The sequence below is a fragment of the Dama dama genome, chromosome 12, assembly GCF_033118175.1.
Source record: "Dama dama isolate Ldn47 chromosome 12, ASM3311817v1, whole genome shotgun sequence".
Classification (NCBI taxonomy): domain Eukaryota; kingdom Metazoa; phylum Chordata; class Mammalia; order Artiodactyla; family Cervidae; genus Dama; species Dama dama.
The window spans coordinates 88867624-88886163 of NC_083692.1; the positions used below are offsets into that span (position 1 = coordinate 88867624).

An 18540-nucleotide genomic window follows, 5' to 3' on the forward strand; every position below is an offset into this window, starting at 1 on the left:
TTGTCATGATAAGAGTTTTATAGTTTTAGCTCTTAATATTTAGGCCTCTGATCCATTTTTTAGTCAATTTTGTGGGTATGGTATGAAGTAAGGGTCCAACTTCATTCTTTTGCAGGTGGCTATCCAGTTACTCGGGCACCATTTATTAAAGAGACTTCTTCCCCCCATTGAATGGTCTTGGCATCCTTGTCTAAAAGCAGCTGACCATAGATGTTTGGGTTTACTGGGGGTGTTTTTGTGAGACAAGTTCATTTCTGTCGCCATGGGCTTTAGTATCATCAAGCCTTTTGAAGGAGAGAGACGATTTATTAATGCTGAACAATAACATTAACTCAGAAGGGATCCTCATCTTTATACTATAACTCTTTTCTCATTTTCATTTTTTTCCATTTAAAGGTCTCCTTTTATAAATTCTTTCCCTTTTTACCACAGAATTCTAACATTGAATTCTTTTTACCCTCTATAGACAGATGTACAGAAGATTTTAAGAAATGCAAGGAAACTACCTGAAAAAACACAGACATTCTATAAGGTGAGACTATCAGAATTATAGTAGTTGAAGGTGGGCTCTGTGCTGTGTGCCAGAAATAAACTGTTTCACAGTAGTGTGAACACTGAACATGGACAGGAATTAGAAATATTTGTTTGTGCCTCCAGTTTTTTCATCAGTAAAGTCAGCAGAAGTGATAGGCCTGTACCTGCCCTAAAATCCAGGAATCAGGAGTGTTTAAATGGCCTGGTTCTGTGCGCTGGGTCGTCTGGCAGGTCTTCTCTGCGTTGGTGCTGCTGTGAATGGCTGAGGGAAGGAGCTGAAAGGACCTCTGAGTCACAGCCCTTGACCCTCCTTGCTGCTCCCAAATGGGTATCCAGTCTAACCAGGCAGCCAGTGGATGTGTTTTCCAGAGATGGTACCTGCTCAGAACTTTGTCAGAGGAGCTGCTTCTGGTAATGACTTCTAAAATTGCACACTTAGGAGACTTCCCTGGCGGTCCAGTGGTTAAGACTCCATGCTTCCAATGCAGTGGGCACAGGCTCGATCTGTGGTCGGAGAAATAGGATTTCACATGCCGTGCAGTGCAGCCAAGAAATAAAATGAGCCTTTTAAAAATATATATACATTTATAAATTGCAAAAGAATGACCCTCCAGAATCATACCTTGCTAATGCAGAACCGTTGGTGGAGTCAAGCTACAAGAGATGGGGTGGAGCTGGGGGGTCGGGGGCGGCATTTAAGTTCACTCTTGCTTCTCCCGTCCTCCTGATATTTGGCTGAAATTAAATTAAATGGCAGTGTGAGGTATGCAGTGCTGTCAGTCGTGTCCTAGCTTGCTAATCTTAAAATATCGTACACACAGTCAGCCCCAGGCTGGCATCTCTTCCAGAGAACATAGGCGCTGTGGGTGTTACCTCATTACCTTTATGTCTTCAAACCTAATTATGTAGCGAGCTGGTGAAATCAGGCAAGAGTTCAGCCAGAGAGTGGTTCAGCCCACCATGCCCCCCACAACCGAAGCCCTTAATCCACATTGGCCCGAGATGACCACCCCGTGGCTGCAGCACCGGCCTGCCTGCAGAGCTGTCCGTTCAAGGTGGCACACTTACACTCTGGCCTTCTTCTGGACTTCGCATCTGTGACGGATGGTAGTAGAGAGGTGGTCAGAAAGGCTGCTTCTTTCTTGTGGTTTTATATAACCTACATAACAGAGCAGGAAAGGGCCTCTACCAGACGGCTGTGTCTGTCCCTCCAGTGGACACGGCGGAGGTGATCCTCGTTTTGTAAATGAGGCCACTGACACTCAGAGAGGCTCCACAACTTGCCCAGATCACACTGCTAAGTGATAGATGGGGCATTTCATGTTTCTCTGCTTCCATCCACTATTTGACTTTTCTTTTTGAGGCAATCTTTGGGGTCTGACTTCGTGACTCCTCCAGAGCCTCCTCCAGACATACTCATTGTCATTCAGTCTAAGGCTCCAGCCAGAGAGGCACCAAAGGGTTAAGAGCCCTCTGAGGTTTGGGCGAGCCTTTTCCATACCTGAGTAACAGAGGGGAAGTATCCTTAGAGTTATGAGTTGTTGTTTAGTTGCCAAGTCGTGTCCAACTCTTTGTAACCCCACGGACTATAGCCCGCCAGGCTCCTCTGTCCATGGGATTCTCCAAGCGAGAATACTGAGCAGGTTGCCATTTCCTTTTCCAGGGGGTCTTCCTGACCCAGGGATCTAACCCACCCTCCTGCATTGGTAGGCAGATTGTTTATCACTGTGCCACCAGGGAAGCCTGGAGTTATGAGTACTGTACATGAAATGATGTGTGCAAAGCACCTCACCATGTTTGGCCTAAGTGGTCATGAACTGTGGTGAGGATGACCTCAGTTTCAGAAACCTGTCATCCTTTGCCTTCTGGCCACCTGTAGAGGAACTACTTCCCAGGCATGTCATCACACCCTTTTATTATTGGCATCTCTGTACAAGTATTTGTTCTGATATAAAAATGCTCATAAAAGCTTGGGGGTCAAGGAGAATACATGTCACACTGAGCACTTAGAAAGTATGTGATGAGGAGAATGCATTTTAGGAACATTGGTGTTGTTTTTGTTTCAGGAGCTGAACCGTTTACGGAAGGCTGCCCTGGCCTTTGGTTTCCTGGACCTGCTCAAAGGGGTGGCGGACATGCTAGAAAGGGAGTGCACGCTGCTGCCCGACACGGCTCACCCCGACGCTGCGTTCCAGCTGACCCACGCTGCCCAGCAGCTCAAGCTGGCCAGTGCTGGCACCTCTGAGTATGCTGGCTATGACCACAACATCACACCTCTGCAGACAGACTTCTCTGGGAGCAGTGCAGAGAGAATATGATGCTGACTTTGGAAGCCTTCCTTCCTTTTTTCAAGTGAGAATGATTTCGGGTAAAAACTTTCTCAGTCTGTTTACCTCTGCAGCGGCTACCCGAAGACCTTCCCAAGACTGCCTGAGAAGCACCCCTCACAGGTTTGACTCTGCTACTCCGAGAAGGTTCTGCAAGGTGGGCAGCTGCTTTCTGGAGCTCAGAGTCTTTAAATCCCAAAGACAACTGCTGCTCCCACAATGGGAACATCTCCTGAAACGCTTGAAGAACTGGCAAGCTTAGAGCCCTCTCCACCATCCTCAGGAAACTGAACAACCTGGGTTCTGTTCCTGAAAGACCTCTCCACTCCTTTCCTCTCCCAACCATAGGGACATTTTCAAGTACCTGTGGTTGGGAGAGGAGACTTGCTAAACACAAACCCGACATCACTAAGCTTCAGAATTTCCTTAAAACTTGGGCAAAAAGTCAGTGGCAACCCTTAGGGTGCTTTTGGTATATCTTGAGATACAAACTTAAACAACAACCATAAATGTATGATCCTCATTTATTCAAATTTTTTTAAAGAAAATAAAATACTTGATTTTCTATAAAATGGTTTCACTGGGAAACCAGTGGGTCTTTGCCTTGGGTCTCTCCTATAACCTAAATATAATTTCAGCTTCCTAAGTGGCATAGATTCTTGAAGGTTCCTTGGGTTCCATATTGACTTCCTTATTTCTGACACTGGTTAGGCCTCACTGCCTAAGCCAGGTTCCATCAAGGTTCTGACATCACTGTAGTCAGTTATGGTTTTAGTTCATCAGCTAGCTTCATGACCTTGGGCAAGTCATGAAACTTCCCTGGGCTTTATTTACATCATCAGTGCTTTTCAGATTGCTCTGTAAACGTCCTAAGGAATTACTCCCTTAGGCTTCGGCCCAGACAACCATATTGTTTGTTATTTTTAAACTTTTTATTTTGTATTGAGGTATAGCCAATTAAAAATATTGTGATAGTGTTAGGTGAACAGCACAAGGACTCAGCCATACATATTCATGTATCCATTCTCTCCCAAACCCCCCTGCCATCCAGGCCAAGCAACCATGTCTTATTTATTAGTAACCTGCTGAACTGCTATAGAGGCATATTTCGGAGATTCACCTCCGGGCCACCACAATAAAGCAAGTATTGTAATAAGGCAAATCACACAAATTTCTTGGTTTCCCAGTATATAAAAAATTTATAGTTTATACTATAGTCTGTTAAATGTGCAATAGCATTATGTCTAAGATAAAATGTACACACCTTGAGTAAAAATTAGTTTATTGGTTAAAAAAAGAAAAGCCAACCATCTTCTTGACAACACAGGGATCTTCAATTTCTGAAAAATGCAAATATCTGTGAAGTGTAGTAAATAAAGGTATGCCATTTTGTCTAAACAAAAGAATTTATCACTAATAATTCTGAAACCATTAGACTAAATGATCTTTAAACACAAGTTACTAGGATTTTGATTGTAAATGTTTTAATAGAAATACACAATCTTCAGCTTTTTCAGACAGCAGTGAGGTTTGTAACAATCACTAAGAATACAAGATTCTTTACAGCATAATCTACTGTAAAGCTGACCTGCCCAATTACACATAGAAAGTTGAGAAGACACCAGAAATTAATACAAACAAATGTTGACAGAAGTTGCAGACATGCAAAATATCCTTCAATGCAGGGAACTTGTAAAAAAAAAATCAGTCAGCCTATACTAACCACATGTCTTTAGGTCAAACCAAGTTTCCCTCTTGGGCTCAGAGACACAGCATAATCCACTGAGTCCCCCTTCCCCCAGGAACAGTGGGAATGGCAGGACAGAAAGAGCTATCATACCTTAAATTCTTATAGACAAACATTACTTATTTTACTTGGTTTACTTGGAATGTACTAGGGAAAACTTAATTTTTTTGATGATGGCCGTATCTTAAGATTTTTTTCAGTTCCTCTGTTGGTGGACTTACTGTGAGGAATCTTTGTTAAGGCTCAGATGGTGGTTCTTCAGCCAGAGTTCCCCCTCTGTTTTCACCGGCCTACTGCAGACAGGTGACACAAGAGCAAAATAAAAACCCGGTGTTTCTGAGGCATGTTCAAAAACAGACAACCTCACCGGCTGACTCTGACAGGCACACAAGTACACGAGCTCCGTCCGAGCAGGGGGGGAAGGCTGAGAGTCTGTATGTTTGTGCACGGCCTAGGACAGGTCTGCAGGTCCTTCTAGTTGGTCTGTCTGATGTTCCCAGTGATCCACAGGCTGCGTCGCCAGATGGACCTTTTTGATCCCTGTAGTGCCGTCTGGGTTTGGAACTCTTAGAGTCTCACTGTTTCCTCTCTACTGTTTTCGTCTTTCTTTCATGTTGAAAACAGCTGTCATTTAGCTAGGAATGAAGTAAGTGATCATGGTGTTCCAAGGTTCTGACTGGTTTCTCTGAAATCACCCTGTGGCTCTCCAGTGCCCATGCAGGTTAAGATGTTGCTAGAGAGACCAAAAGTTTCACAGGTAATATGTGTCCTCCAGCCCTACCAGGACTCAGAAATGTTTTTATCAGTAACTGAGTCAAACTTAATTTAAAAAAAAAAAAAAAATCAATGCCAACCCACTTAACAAGCAGCCGCCTGGGTACAGAATATATTAGGTCTTTTTCTGAGTCACTTTCGGAGCCTGCTATGCAGCTACATAGTCTTTTGTGTTTCTTTTCCCCCACAAGCAATAGCTGCAAAGAACTCATCTCAGCTATAAACATGGCCAGTAGCTGGTAGCCTCAGCGCACTGAAGAAATATCTGGGGCCTGTGTGAAACAGACTGACTAGAGATGGAGTGGGTGGGGGTATGGCTGAGCCTTTTGCTGTCACTAACAGAATACACAAGAGTGAACCTGTCATCGGGTATCAGGAATCCATGTCATGCAAGGACTACACTAAGGTAATACAGTAAATTCAGGAATGTTACTGGGGAAAAAAAGAAGATAGCTCCACTGAGAATTTAATCATTTAACTTTAAAAAAACTTTTACATCAGTACAAGAAGGTAAAACTGTAAGAACTATCGATTAGGCTCAAACCGGCAAGAAGTCATCTAAATCTCTTCTGTTTAGTGGATCTTTTTCTTTTTTTGTCCAAAGCGCCGCCTGCGCTGTTTATAAAGATGACGGAAATTGACGTATAACCCTGGAAAAGAAAAGAGGCCAATTAGAATCTTTGTCTCTGTTTATAAGCAGAAGTTCTTGGGGTAGAACAGTCCCTCGCTGTCTGTTTTTCATATCCCACAGCCCTGTGCTTCCTGCAGTTTCTCAGGAAGCACAACCGAGAACACGTATTAACAATGCACTGGAGACAGTTCAGTTTTTCCCCAGTGGGTTTTACAATTTAATTTTCTCCCATGCTTTACTATGAAAATTTTCAAATATACAGGAGATTAAATCATTGTACAGTGAACACCACCTAAATTTAAACTTTAACTGTTTATTACATTTACTTTATCACACACCCATCCCCATCTCATTTTTTATGTATCTCAATGTAAGCTGAAGACATCAGTACACTTCACCCCTAAAAATTTCATTAATTAGAATTCAGTATTCTTTTCTTCCTTTCTTTTAAGGTAGGATTTACATAAACTGAAATATACAAATCTGAAACAGAAGGAGAACCTAATTTTTAATTCAAGGCTAGGCAATAATATGTATTAAGCAATAGCCTAAAAGGTCTGAGACACTTTTCTAGGAAGTACAATTCAGTGAACTAGAAAACAAAGGATTTCAGAGCCAGAAAAAAATCTCAATCCCACGTGATCACTGAGGAGTTCTGTAGCGAAGCCTCACCTCCATTTTTTCATTGTACTTGTTTTATAGAGTTTGATCTATACACAAATAAAATTGCTTGTTATACTGCTCCTAAATTATGCAGATTTAGGGTACCATTCTCAAGAATAAGAACAACTACACACTCATTGTAGGCAAGCTAAATATGGGTATAGAACCTTGTAAGTTAGAATATGCAACACAAGGAAAAGCCACTAGGGTTAGTGAACATTAACATTCATCTTTTTTAGTAAAATATTTTAAGGGTCTTCTGTCTTTTTTACTAAAATATTTTAAGGGTCTTTCCAAAACTTATTCCTACTCTCAGTAGGTCCATTGCATGCAGCCTAATTACAGTAGTACTAGACTTATGCAGGAGTAGAAGTAAAGTGCTCTTTTAATGAGTGCATTTTCCAAATTGACGCTTACTCTCTTCAAGCACCAAACATTTTAACATTTTTGGTTTGAAATCTTTCTGAAATGGGTAATATCCTTTCTGAAATGGAAAAGAAGACATGGAACAAAAGGTAACCTTTGTTATGAGGGTACTCATAATGTGTCTTATTTAACTGCACTTCTGCCACGTGCTGATTCCCTGAGGGGCTCCAAAAGAATGTAGTTCTCTTCTCCCCCATTTCTAAATGGCCAAGATCAGGAATTCCCTGGTGGTCCAGTGGTTAGGACTCTGAGCTTTCGCTTCCAAGGACCCAGGTTCAGTCTCTGGTCAGGGAACTAAGATCCCACAAAATGCATGGCATGACCAAATAAATAAGTAACCAAGATCACTGCGCCTTCCAACTTCTTGGGTTCCCTTTTTGTGGTCTGCTTCTCAGTCTGCGGAAGCCAACCTCCAAGCTGGTCCCCACTAATCCCTACTTCCTGGTACCCCATACCCTTGTGTAGTCCCCCCACACACACTGTACAAGGTTGATCTTCGTAACAAAGAGAACACAGCAAAAGTAACAGTAAGTCTGAGTTTAGGTTATAAAAAGGGTGGACCTGATAGAAGTGCTAATTATCACTACAATGGCAATTTTGTTACAACTGATGTATCAAATCAGTGTTATATACCTTAAAGTTACACAATGTTTTATGTCAAATATATTTCAATAATACAGACATTTTTTAAAGGAAAAAAAAGGCAGTGTGACTTCTGGCTTTCGTCCAGATCACTTGCTTTGGAGAGAAGCCACGTTATGAGCACCCACATGGATAAGCACTATGGCAGGACAATGAAGCCCTCCCGCCACAGCTACACCAGCGAGCCCGCAGTAGAGCCTCCAGCCCCAGTCAAGTCTGCAGAAACTACAGCCCCGCTGAGCTGACAGCTTGACTGAGACCCCACAAGGGTCCCTGACCCAGGCCCACGCAGCTTGCCTGCTTCCTGACCCAAATACATGCGAGAGAATAATTGTGTGTTGTCTTAAGCTGCTAAATTTTGGGGTAATTTGTTACACAGAAAAAGATAACTAGTACACTATCTGTGTCACATCCTTCTGTTGCCAGGAGACCAAACAGCCATACTTAAGGCCACTTCATGACTTTTGTGAAATACAACAGGGAGAAATACATATAAATTATATTAAAATATGTCAGAACTTTATCCAAAGTAAACAGTCCTCCTAGTTAGGAAGGCTTTTAAATCTCTCAAATTTGCAATAATTTAGGTTTACTTCTCTATCCCTTCTTTTAGTTCTTAGGAGATCCCTAGTTTTTAAGACAAGAATTTATGATTTTATATAAAAGCTGATAAGCAAGCAAGGTTTTACATGAGGAATGGGGGCTTTCCTGCTGTCAGGTAGAAGGCTTTGTGACATCTTGCAGCTGCTCGAACGGAGGCCTTTACTGCCTTCTGCCTTGCCGCCAACTGTGTTACCACCTCTGCAACAATTCCTCTGGATAAGGAATCTGCTGCTGAAATCAGCAAAAGTAAAACGAGCTTTTCTTTCAGTTTCAAAAGCGCTTCTCACATTTTTTTTAAACATGAAATATGGGAAAGTCTAAATGACCAAGAGCATTTCAAGAAGAGAACTCAGCCAATCAAGATGTGGAAAGAAATATTTCTACATGGCATATTCTCCAGTGGGTCTGTTCTGCAATGTAATTCATTCTTGAACTTATTTCCACTCTTTTGAAAGCAAGAATACTAATAGGGATTTCTAAAACTTTGAATCATTTAACTACCTTCTAAGCAGCAACAGAAAAAGGGTCTATTATGGAGCCAATACTTACCTAAAAATAGTAATATAAGGTAAATCTGAAGAAAAAAGGAAAATCTAACTTTGATTTTCACTGGATATGGCAATGTGAAGCTGAATCTTCCTGTTTCATTAAATATTGGAATGGACTGAATCACTGAGACAGCTGAAAGCAGAAATGAGAACTTTTTAGAAGCACATGAAATACAATTACTTGCTGATAGAACCTGCTAACTCCTCAAAGCTTCGGTTCTAGGTTTGCTGAAAATGCTCCCTCCTCCCTTTGTACAACAGGCTCGTGCCTCTTCTTTTTTCCCCACTAGCTTTCCTAGGAAATAAGCCTTCAAGCTGATAGCAAAGGTAAATGAGGAACAGTCATTTGATAGCACTGAGCTTCCTATTCTATAAAATGGAGAGAAAAGTGCCTATCTGACTCACTCATTAGGGGTTTGTCATAATAAAATGAAGTCATCAATATGAACATGCTTTGGAAGATTAAAACTACCGTATAAATAGGAAGCATGCAATGCATGACCACCCAGCTTCCAAACCTTAACAAAATGAACTACTTCCTTGGAGCAGTCTGGACAGCAGGAGTATTGTGGAGGGAAACCACCAGAAAGAAATTCTTCCTAAGTTCAACACCCATGTATCAGACTAAAGCTGGCAGAAAGAGAGGTCTGGCTACTCAGTGGAGGTAAGATATAACACCTAGAGTTCTTTAAAGTACCTTCTGCCAAACATCCCATAGGATATAGGGGAATCCACACAGTGTAACGAAGCCATGTGAGCACCTTCCAATCCATGTCAATGCAGGAAAGCATGTAGAAGGGGTACCTATTGGAAATAAGGCATTCACATGTTAAAAACCACTGAATACAACTCTAGAACATCACTCAAGAAGAGTAATTTCACAATCAGTCACACATGGCTTCTTTTTAGCAGAATTAATGAACTCCCATCGTGCTCTTCCTCCCATCTTCAAAGGATATGAATTCTCGATAATGGCAAAGTAAGTTTAGGTCTCAAAGGAACCTCTATGAAAAAGTTCAGTACATGGAATAGATACTCAGAAGCATTTTGGCTTTATTCCTGGTTCTGATCTATGTTCCAAGTAGGTAAGGACAGATACTTTGACACTTTATCTCTGCCTAAATGAACATTACCAAAATTAAAGTATAAAAAAAGACCTCTAAGCTATAATCAGGCATAACTCTACTTAAAAAGAGCTAACATAATTTTGTTTCTCCCAAACAGTAAAAGTTACTATTAAGAACCTATAATCTCTTTCACTTTTGTGTTCAGTAGACTAGAGGGTATGCAGGATGCCATGGGATGCAGACTACAGTTAAGACATAATCTAGGGCTGCTAATGTCTTTTCTCCCTCTTAACCATCAACTTTACCAAAATATCACCAAACCTAGAACTGAGGAGTCAGTTTGCAAAACCAATGCTCCACTTGGCTGAAAAGGGGAAAAGTATGGAATATGTATAGTCTCGTACAGGACATATCTACTTTAATCAGATCTTTTACAAAAAAAAAAAAAAAAAGGATAATTTCTGCATTTCCCTGGTGGTCCAGTGGTAAAGAATTCACCTGCCAATGTGGGGGGACATGGGTTCAATCCCTGGCCTGGGAAGAGTCTACATGCCTCGGGGCAACTAAGGCCTATGTGCCACAAGAGCTGAGCCTGTGGTTTACAGCCCCCACACAACTAGAGAGTAGCCCCCACTCGCCACAAATAGAGAAAGCTCACACACAGTGAAGACCCAGCACAGCCAAAAACAAATAAAATTATTTTTTTTAAAGATAATTTCTTCTACTGACAATCAAAAATGGAAGAATCAGATAAGAGGTCAATTCAAACTTCAGTAATCTTGTAGCAAAAGATTTATTCTATCATCCCTTCTCCAAGGCTGGTCTTTAGTACTTCATCCAACCTGGGATGCTTCTTCAGTCACATGTTTCTTCAGCCCTTTCAAGAATTTTTCCATGTGAATGAGTCCTCTCTTTCCAACAAGACAGCAAGATCCTAAAGGGTAAGATAGGCCTTTGGTTTCTCTGGATCTCTCCCTCTGCTCCCCAGTGTCCAGGCTGGTATTATGATCCACTGAGTGCTTTAAAAAAAACCCTCAGACTTCCTGGCAATCCGACTCCGTGCTTCCATGGCAGGGGACATGGGTCCGATCCCTGGTCAGGGAACTAAGATCCCGCATGGAATAAGGCCAAAACATAAAATTTTTTAAAAATAAATAGGCGTGTCCAAAGGTAGTGAGTTATCTCAATTGATTGTTCACAGTCAGTTACAGATCGAACCCCTCATTCTACTCTTTCCCTCTTCTCACTACTGCACTTGACCAGTCTTTCATGGTAGCAGCCTACATGTCCATCGGCAGATGAATGGATAAGGAAGTTGTGGTGCACATGCACAATGGAATACTACTTGGCTATAAAAAAGAATGCATCTGAGTCAGTTCTAATGAGGTGGATGAATCTAGAGCCTATTATGCAGAGTGAAGTAAGTCAGAAAGAGAAAGACAAATATTGTATATTAACGCATATATATGGAATTTAGAGACAGTACTGACGATCCTACATGCAGGGTAGCAAAGGACACACAGATACAAAGAACGGACTTTTAGACTCAGGGGGAGAAGGTGAGGGTGGGGTGATTTGAGAGAATAGCACTGAGACATGTATATTATCATATGTAAAACAGATGACCAGTGCAAGTTCAATGTATAAAGCAGGGTATCCAAAGTCGGTGCTCTGGGACAACCCAGAGGGATAGGGTAGGGAGGGAAGAAGGTGCAGGGTTCAGGATGAGGGCATACATGTATACCTGTGGTCAATTCATGCTGAAGTATGGCAAAAACCATCACAATATTGTAATTATCCTCTAATTACAATCATTAATTAAAAATAAAAACTTTAATTAAAAAAGCATCTTTAATTTTTTAATTAAAAAAAACACTGTCTCAACTTTGCAGAGCACATAGATGTAGGTAGAACTCTCCACACATGAAAATTTTACATCAAATGAGACTCTGGATAAGGCAGAGTCTTATCCATAGTAGGAGGAGCACTCAAACACCATCCTGGCATTTCTACCCACCTGAAAATTTCAACTGTGCTCCATATATAAAACACAAAGAAAACCACAGCTTTGTTTTGCATTTCTTCCATGGTACCAAAGATGATAAACAAAATGAAGTTTCTTCCAAGAAGCTATTAAAAAGACGCAAAAGAGAAAAAAAAATGTTTAATACATTTTTAAGACAACAGGTAAATGTGTCATCTGAAACATAACCCCATTAAATTCAAGGTAAATAGAAAAAGACTGAGAACAACTTAGAACAAGTTTAAGTACCAAGTCAGTACCAGTATTTCTGGACAGATTTTGTGTGTCTGTGTTCAGAGAAAACAATGCTATTTCTCTGCAAACGGTATTTTTACTCATTGAAACTTCCCAGCAAAGTGTGGATACTTACTAAACAAACATCGAAACCCTGCATTCCCCACCCTTGAGCTCAACTGCTCAATACCTGGAAAAGAGAAGGTATCACTGGTGTCTTAGTGACTCCAATCGCTGCATTGATAGATTCCACGGCTGCCAGCATCTGGCAAAAATACATCATGTCAGCCACAGTGTGGAACGTGTCATAGAAGGACTCTATGGGACAAATACATATTAAGGGTAAATCAACTGGCAAATACCAACACAGAAGTATTTTGCAATCTAGATAAGCCTTTACATGAAACGGATTTTAGGGAAAGCATAATAAACATCCAGTCAGATTCAAGTTCACTACTCAAGCTGGAGGGGAGCAAGCCTCCATGGGCCTAACTAGTAAATTTTGTTGGTTACCAGTAAGTTAACACATAAACCTTGTATGCCCTTCTCAATTTTAAAAAGCAAGAAAAATAGCATACCTAGATTTCACTCACTTATTATATGCTGAAAAATCTACGTATCAAGCACACTGGTAATTCTTTTCAGATCCATTATCTCATTTAATTTAAAGCTAAAACTGTATTATATATTGAATGAAACCTAGCTTTTTAAAATATCAAAACTATACAATCATAAATACATGCAGAGGTACAAAAGTACTGAACAAAATTAACTTTCAAAAACCTTAATTGTCTTTATATATTTAATCCTATTAATTCTCATTCTGAGAACATACCCTAACTAAAAAATCTAAAATGAAAAAGAATAAAAGCTTCAGCAAGGAGATTGTTCTCTGAAATATTACATATTTCTAAGTTCACTAAAACAGAAATGGTCTAAACCTACAAGTATGGAAAGTTTGTGTAAACTACAATATATCTATTTCATGGAATATTATATAACAAATTAAAATGAGTTATTGCTTATATGAGGTCAACAATTGTGGTATTAATTTGGAGTGGTCCATAATTTAATATCCTTCACTTTTCATACTGACCCTCACTTGACATCCTGAATTCTTACATTCCTCTTTGCAGTGTTTCTCAAGAAGGGCACCACCGACATTTTGAGCAAGACAGTTCTTAGTCCTGCATATTGTAAAGGTTTAGGATTCTTGTCTCCCTGCCTATTAAAGTAGAGTCTTTAAGAAATGGCAGAGTTAGGCAAGTTACCAACAAAGATGACACTGCAGGCTCCTCAAAAGAACACAGTTTAAATATCAAATGAATAAAACAGGCCCTGGCAAGACTGAAAACACTCTCTAATTGCAAAAATGATCCACTATACAATCCTGCTACAAAGTCAAATGTGAATCCACAAATGACTAAGTTCAAAACTTGATTAGTTATTTTCTTTGAAGAAGTAATGCAAAATTACAATTTAAATTTTGCTGTAAAAAATTTATTCATAATTTTAAATGCCCCTTGTGAAGACAAAAATCACATTTTCTTTTCACCATTTACAGTGAAATTCTGGTATCTTTCTTCAAGAGATTCACTTCTTAATTTTTTGGACAAATTATCTTTGACAAATAAAGTTCTCCATTATTTTGAACTAGAAAATTGTGACTTAAGATTTGGCATATGGTAAATAAAAGTAGATCTTGTTGCTTTGCCTCTGATTTTATGGGAAATTCATCCTTGTTTCAATTCAGGAATAGAAATCTGATTTCTAAAATGATTGTTATAAAGAATATTAATGACATTAACATGCTTATAATACTGTTTTAAAAACAAAATGCAAAACTGTATACACAGCATGATTATAATTTTTAACTGCAGGAGAAAAAATAAAGACTAAAAGGAAATGGATGGAAATATTAAAAGCGACGGACAATGGCTTATTCACCTCCCCTTCCAGGCCCCCCACACCTCCTCCCCACTCTTCTCCCATTTTCAAACTTTCTTAAATTGCTCCATTTACTTTTTTAAAATTTTTATTTATTTATTTATGGCCGTGCTGGGTCTTCATTGCTGCCCATGAGCTTTCTCTAGCTCCAGCGAGTGGGGGCTACTCTTCTTGTCGTGCGCAGGCTTCTCACTGCAGTGGCTTCTCCTGTTGTGGAGTGTGGGCTCTAGGCGCACAGGGTCAGTAGCTGAGCCTAGTTGCCCTGTGGCATGTGGGATCTTCCCAGACGAGGGACTGAACCCATGTCCCCTGCATTAGCAGGCCGATTCTTAACCACTGGATCACCAGGGAAGCTCCAGCCCATTTACTTTTATGATCTGAAAAAAAACTGTTTAAAGTACTAACAAGGTACTCATGTTAATGGACAAGGATTTAAATAGTGGTAGTATACAACAGTACACTCTTTCTGGGCAGTATACATCAGAAACCTTAAAAACAATCTGCCCTTTAGTCTCATAATTCTTCTTCATGAACTTTTCTTAAGAAAGGTACATGGGTTTATTAGGAAGATATCCAACAAAGTGCCAAGAATCTATAGATGGAATTACAGCAGAGTGTAAGTATTTAAGTAATTAACGCATTTTTATAATTAGAAAAAAACTTTATTTAATTAAAAAAAGTATTAATAGAGAGTTAAACACTACAAGTTTCCTACTTCCTTAACATGCTGCTGCTGCTGCTAAGTCACTTCAGTCATGTCGACTCTGTGCGACCCCAGAGACTGCACCCACCAGGTTTCTCCCGTCCCTGGGATTCTCCAGGCAAGAACACTGGAGTGGGTTGCATTTCCTTCTCCAATGCATGAAAGTGAAAAGTGAAAGTGAAGTCGTGTCCAGCGCTTAGCAACCCCATGGACTGCAGCCTACCAGGCTCCTCCGACCAAGGGATTTTCCAGGCAAGAGTACTGGAGTGGGTTGCCATTGCCTTCTCCACCTTAACATGAGTTTAGCTTATACATGTTTATGTGAAAAAAACAAGTACATGTGTAGAATTTGCCATTCACCAACACCTTTTATTCAAAAAGAGATAACTGCAAAGGACAAACTATGACCCTGGGTACCAGGCCCAGGTCTTTACTATACTTCTAGGACTGATGAGGGAAGAATTACAAGAGCAGCTCCATTCCAAAAGGTGGTTAGGAAGGGACTCATCGAGCCAAAACAAATTACAGATCCAGGCAGCTAACTTTAAACACATGACCCAGATAATTTAGCAGCTTTTGGAGTGGATCACCTAATGGATAGCAGGCTTGCACAGAACATTCAGAACCAATACAACTATGACAGGTTAAATAAATTATTTATGAATTGGAAAGTCCCTATTCATTCTATGAAACTTGTGTTAAATCCATACTAGTAAGAGCTACAGATCTGAGGACAACTGTCCGAGATTTCCTTTACTTCTTTAAATAACCATCAGTGGACTTCTGGTTACACATGATTATAAGATGCTAGGCATTTAGGAAGTTTTTCACTAGCCTACTACTGTGCTTTGCAGAATTCCAAGGAAAGACTGGAAAAACAATGTGCACTTCGTTCTAAAGATTCTGGAGCTAATTACAATTCACCTTTACAAACCTCAGATGGGAAAATTTAGGACTCAAGAATAAAACAGTCTACAGGACTTTTTCTCTTTTTAAATAGTTTCTTATTTTCCATTATGCTCATATTTTCCCTCATATTTACTTTACAAAATAAAGAAAAAATTTAAATGATCCATTCAAGCCATTTAAAAATGGTGCCTCTTCTTCCAATCATTCCACATTTATTGGTTGTTTTTTTTTCTCCTTTTTATATTGGTGTGAACAAACTGGAAGAACAAGTTTGTCTGTTACTTCTTTAGCCTATCATAAGTATTTTTCCATATTATTACAACCTCTTTAAATACTTTACATTTGCTTCACAATATTCCACTGAGTGAACAATCTAAAGCAATCCTTCATTCATGGGCATTTACATAGTGTCTAATTTGTCACTAATATAAATAATGCCATAATGTGTATTTTTTATAATTACTTTTTGGATATGAATAGTTAAGGTTCTTGATGTTGCTATTGTTGTTGCTATTCAGTCGTTCAATCATGTCCGATTCTTTCCAACTGCATGGACTGCAGCACACCAGGATTCCCTGTCCATCACCGTCTCCTAGAGCTTGCTCAAACTCATGTCTGTTGAGTTGGTGATGCCATCCAACCATTTCATCCTCTGGCATCCCCTTTTCCTCCTATCTTTAATCTTTCCCGCATCAGGGTCTTTTCAAATGAGTCAGTTCTTCACATCAGGTGGCCAAAGTATTGGAGTTTCAGTTTCAGCATCAGTCCTTCCAATGAATATTCAGGATTGATTTCCTTAGGATTGACTGGTTTGATCTCCTTGCAGTCCAAGGGACTCTCAAGAGTCTTCTCCAACACCACAGTTCAAAAGCATCAATTCTTCAGTGCTCAGACTTGCATCTTTTAATTTCATGGCTGCAGTCACCATCTGCAATGATTTCAGAGCCCAAGAAAGAAAAGTCTGTCACTGTTTCCATTGTTTCCCCATCTATTAGCCATGAAGTGATGGGACCAGATGCCATGATCTTAATTTTTTGAATGCTGAGTTTTAAGTGAGCCTTTTCACTCTCTTCTTTCACTTTCATTAAGAGGCTCTTAGTTCCTCTATTTTCTGCCATAAGGGTGGTGTCATCTGTGTATCTGAGATTACTGACATTTCTCCCAGTAATCTTGATTTCAGTTTGTGCTTCATCCAGCCCAGCATTTCACTTGATGTACTCTGCATATAAGTTGAACAAGCAGGGTGACAATACACAGCCTTGACATATTCCTTTCCCAGTTTGAAACCAGTCTGTTGTTCCATGTCCAGTTCTAACTGTTGCTTCTTGACCTGCACACAGATTTCTCAGGAGGAAGGTAAGGTGGTCTGGTATTCCCATCTCTTTAAGAATTTTCCACAGTGTGTTGTGATCCACACAGCCAAAGGTTTTGGCAAAGTCAATGAAACGGAAGTAGATGCTTTTCTGGAACTCTCTTGCTTTTTCTATGAGCCCATAGATGTTGGCAATTTGATCTCTGGTTCCTCTGCTTTTTCTAAATCCAGCTTGAACACCTGGACGTTCTCGATTCACGTACTGTTGAAGCCTCGCTTGGAGAATTTTGAGCATTACTTTGCTAGTGTGTGAGATGAGTGTAATTGTGCAGTAGTTTGAACATTCTTTGGCACTGCCTTTCTTTGGGGTTGGAATGCAAAACTGACCTTTTCCAGTCCTGTGACCATTGTTGAGTTTTCCAGATTTGGTGGCATATTGAGTGCAGCATTTTAACAGTATCATCTTTTACGGATTTGAAATAGCTCAGCTGGAATTCCATCACCTCCACTACAGCTTTGTTTGTAGTGATGCTTCTTAAGGCCCATTTGACTGCGCACTCCAGGATGTCTGGATCTAGACGAGTGATCACACCATCATGGTTATCTGGGTCATTGAGGTTCTTGAGTACCTTGCAAAATGATTTTCCCAAAGAGCTGTACTTATGGACCCTCCCCAGTATCCACTGTTGTGTTTATTTTATCATATGTTGTTTTCAATTAGGCGTCTTAGAACTTTGCAAAACTGATACATAAAAAATAGTATCTTTCATTTCCTTCACCATTACTGAGTTAAACATTTTATTGTATGTTGATTAGTTTTATTTCCTCTTATGAACTGCCTGTTATGATCTTTATCTATTGGGTAGAGTTTTCACATTTTAAAATCAATTTTACAAGTTGTTTATATGTAAAAAAAAAAAGTTGCCAATATTTGTTGCACTTTCCCACCAACCCTCCATCCCCATTTTGCTCAACTCAATATGCTTTTAATCTTTAATGTTGTTTTGGATGGATATTTTTAGATATATAGAAATTTAGGCATTTTATGTGGTCAAATACATTGACCATTTTCTTTATGATTCCTTCTATTATTTTTAAAGTTAGAAAATCCTAACCTTCCACATGGGATTTTCATAAACATTTACTGATATCTTCTATTATGACTTAACTTTTTGATATATGACTCCTAAGTTTTTGGAGGGGATTTTTTTTTTTTCCTTTATATACAGTGTGAGAAGAGTTAAACAGATTATCTGCCTTGCAAACCAAGCCAGTTTTCCTTGGAAACATTATTAGATTTCCCATCTAATAGAAAAAAAATGACTGGATAATATTTTCCTTTCCATTGATTCAAGATTCCTTTTTATCATATACATAATCTGGCCATATATTCTATATTACATAATGTAATACTGTAATAATAATATATAATGTAAGAGCTGCTTCTGAG

The 18540-nt window shown here is 39.6% G+C and overlaps 2 protein-coding genes across 3 annotated transcripts in view; one reads left to right on the forward strand and one right to left on the reverse strand.

Annotated features, from left to right (window-relative positions):
- Positions 1–3894, forward strand: part of INTS14 (integrator complex subunit 14) — a 32751-nt gene extending 28857 nt beyond the window's left edge. For both annotated transcript variants that reach the window (XM_061158033.1, XM_061158034.1), the window contains exons 11-12: positions 467–532; positions 2601–3894. In XM_061158033.1, the coding sequence (XP_061014016.1) occupies positions 467–532; positions 2601–2852 (318 nt within the window). In that variant the 3' untranslated portion in view covers positions 2853–3894. The remainder of the gene's footprint in view (positions 1–466; positions 533–2600) is intronic.
- Positions 3895–4126: 232 nt separating this feature from the next.
- HACD3 (3-hydroxyacyl-CoA dehydratase 3) overlaps positions 4127–18540 on the reverse strand; it is a 38018-nt gene continuing 23604 nt past the window's right edge. The window contains exons 9-13 of the mRNA XM_061158326.1: positions 12410–12537; positions 11980–12092; positions 9593–9699; positions 8897–9028; positions 4127–6032 (exon numbers count right to left, since the gene is read on the reverse strand). Coding sequence (XP_061014309.1) covers positions 5956–6032; positions 8897–9028; positions 9593–9699; positions 11980–12092; positions 12410–12537 — 557 coding nt within the window. The 3' untranslated portion in view covers positions 4127–5955. The remainder of the gene's footprint in view (positions 6033–8896; positions 9029–9592; positions 9700–11979; positions 12093–12409; positions 12538–18540) is intronic.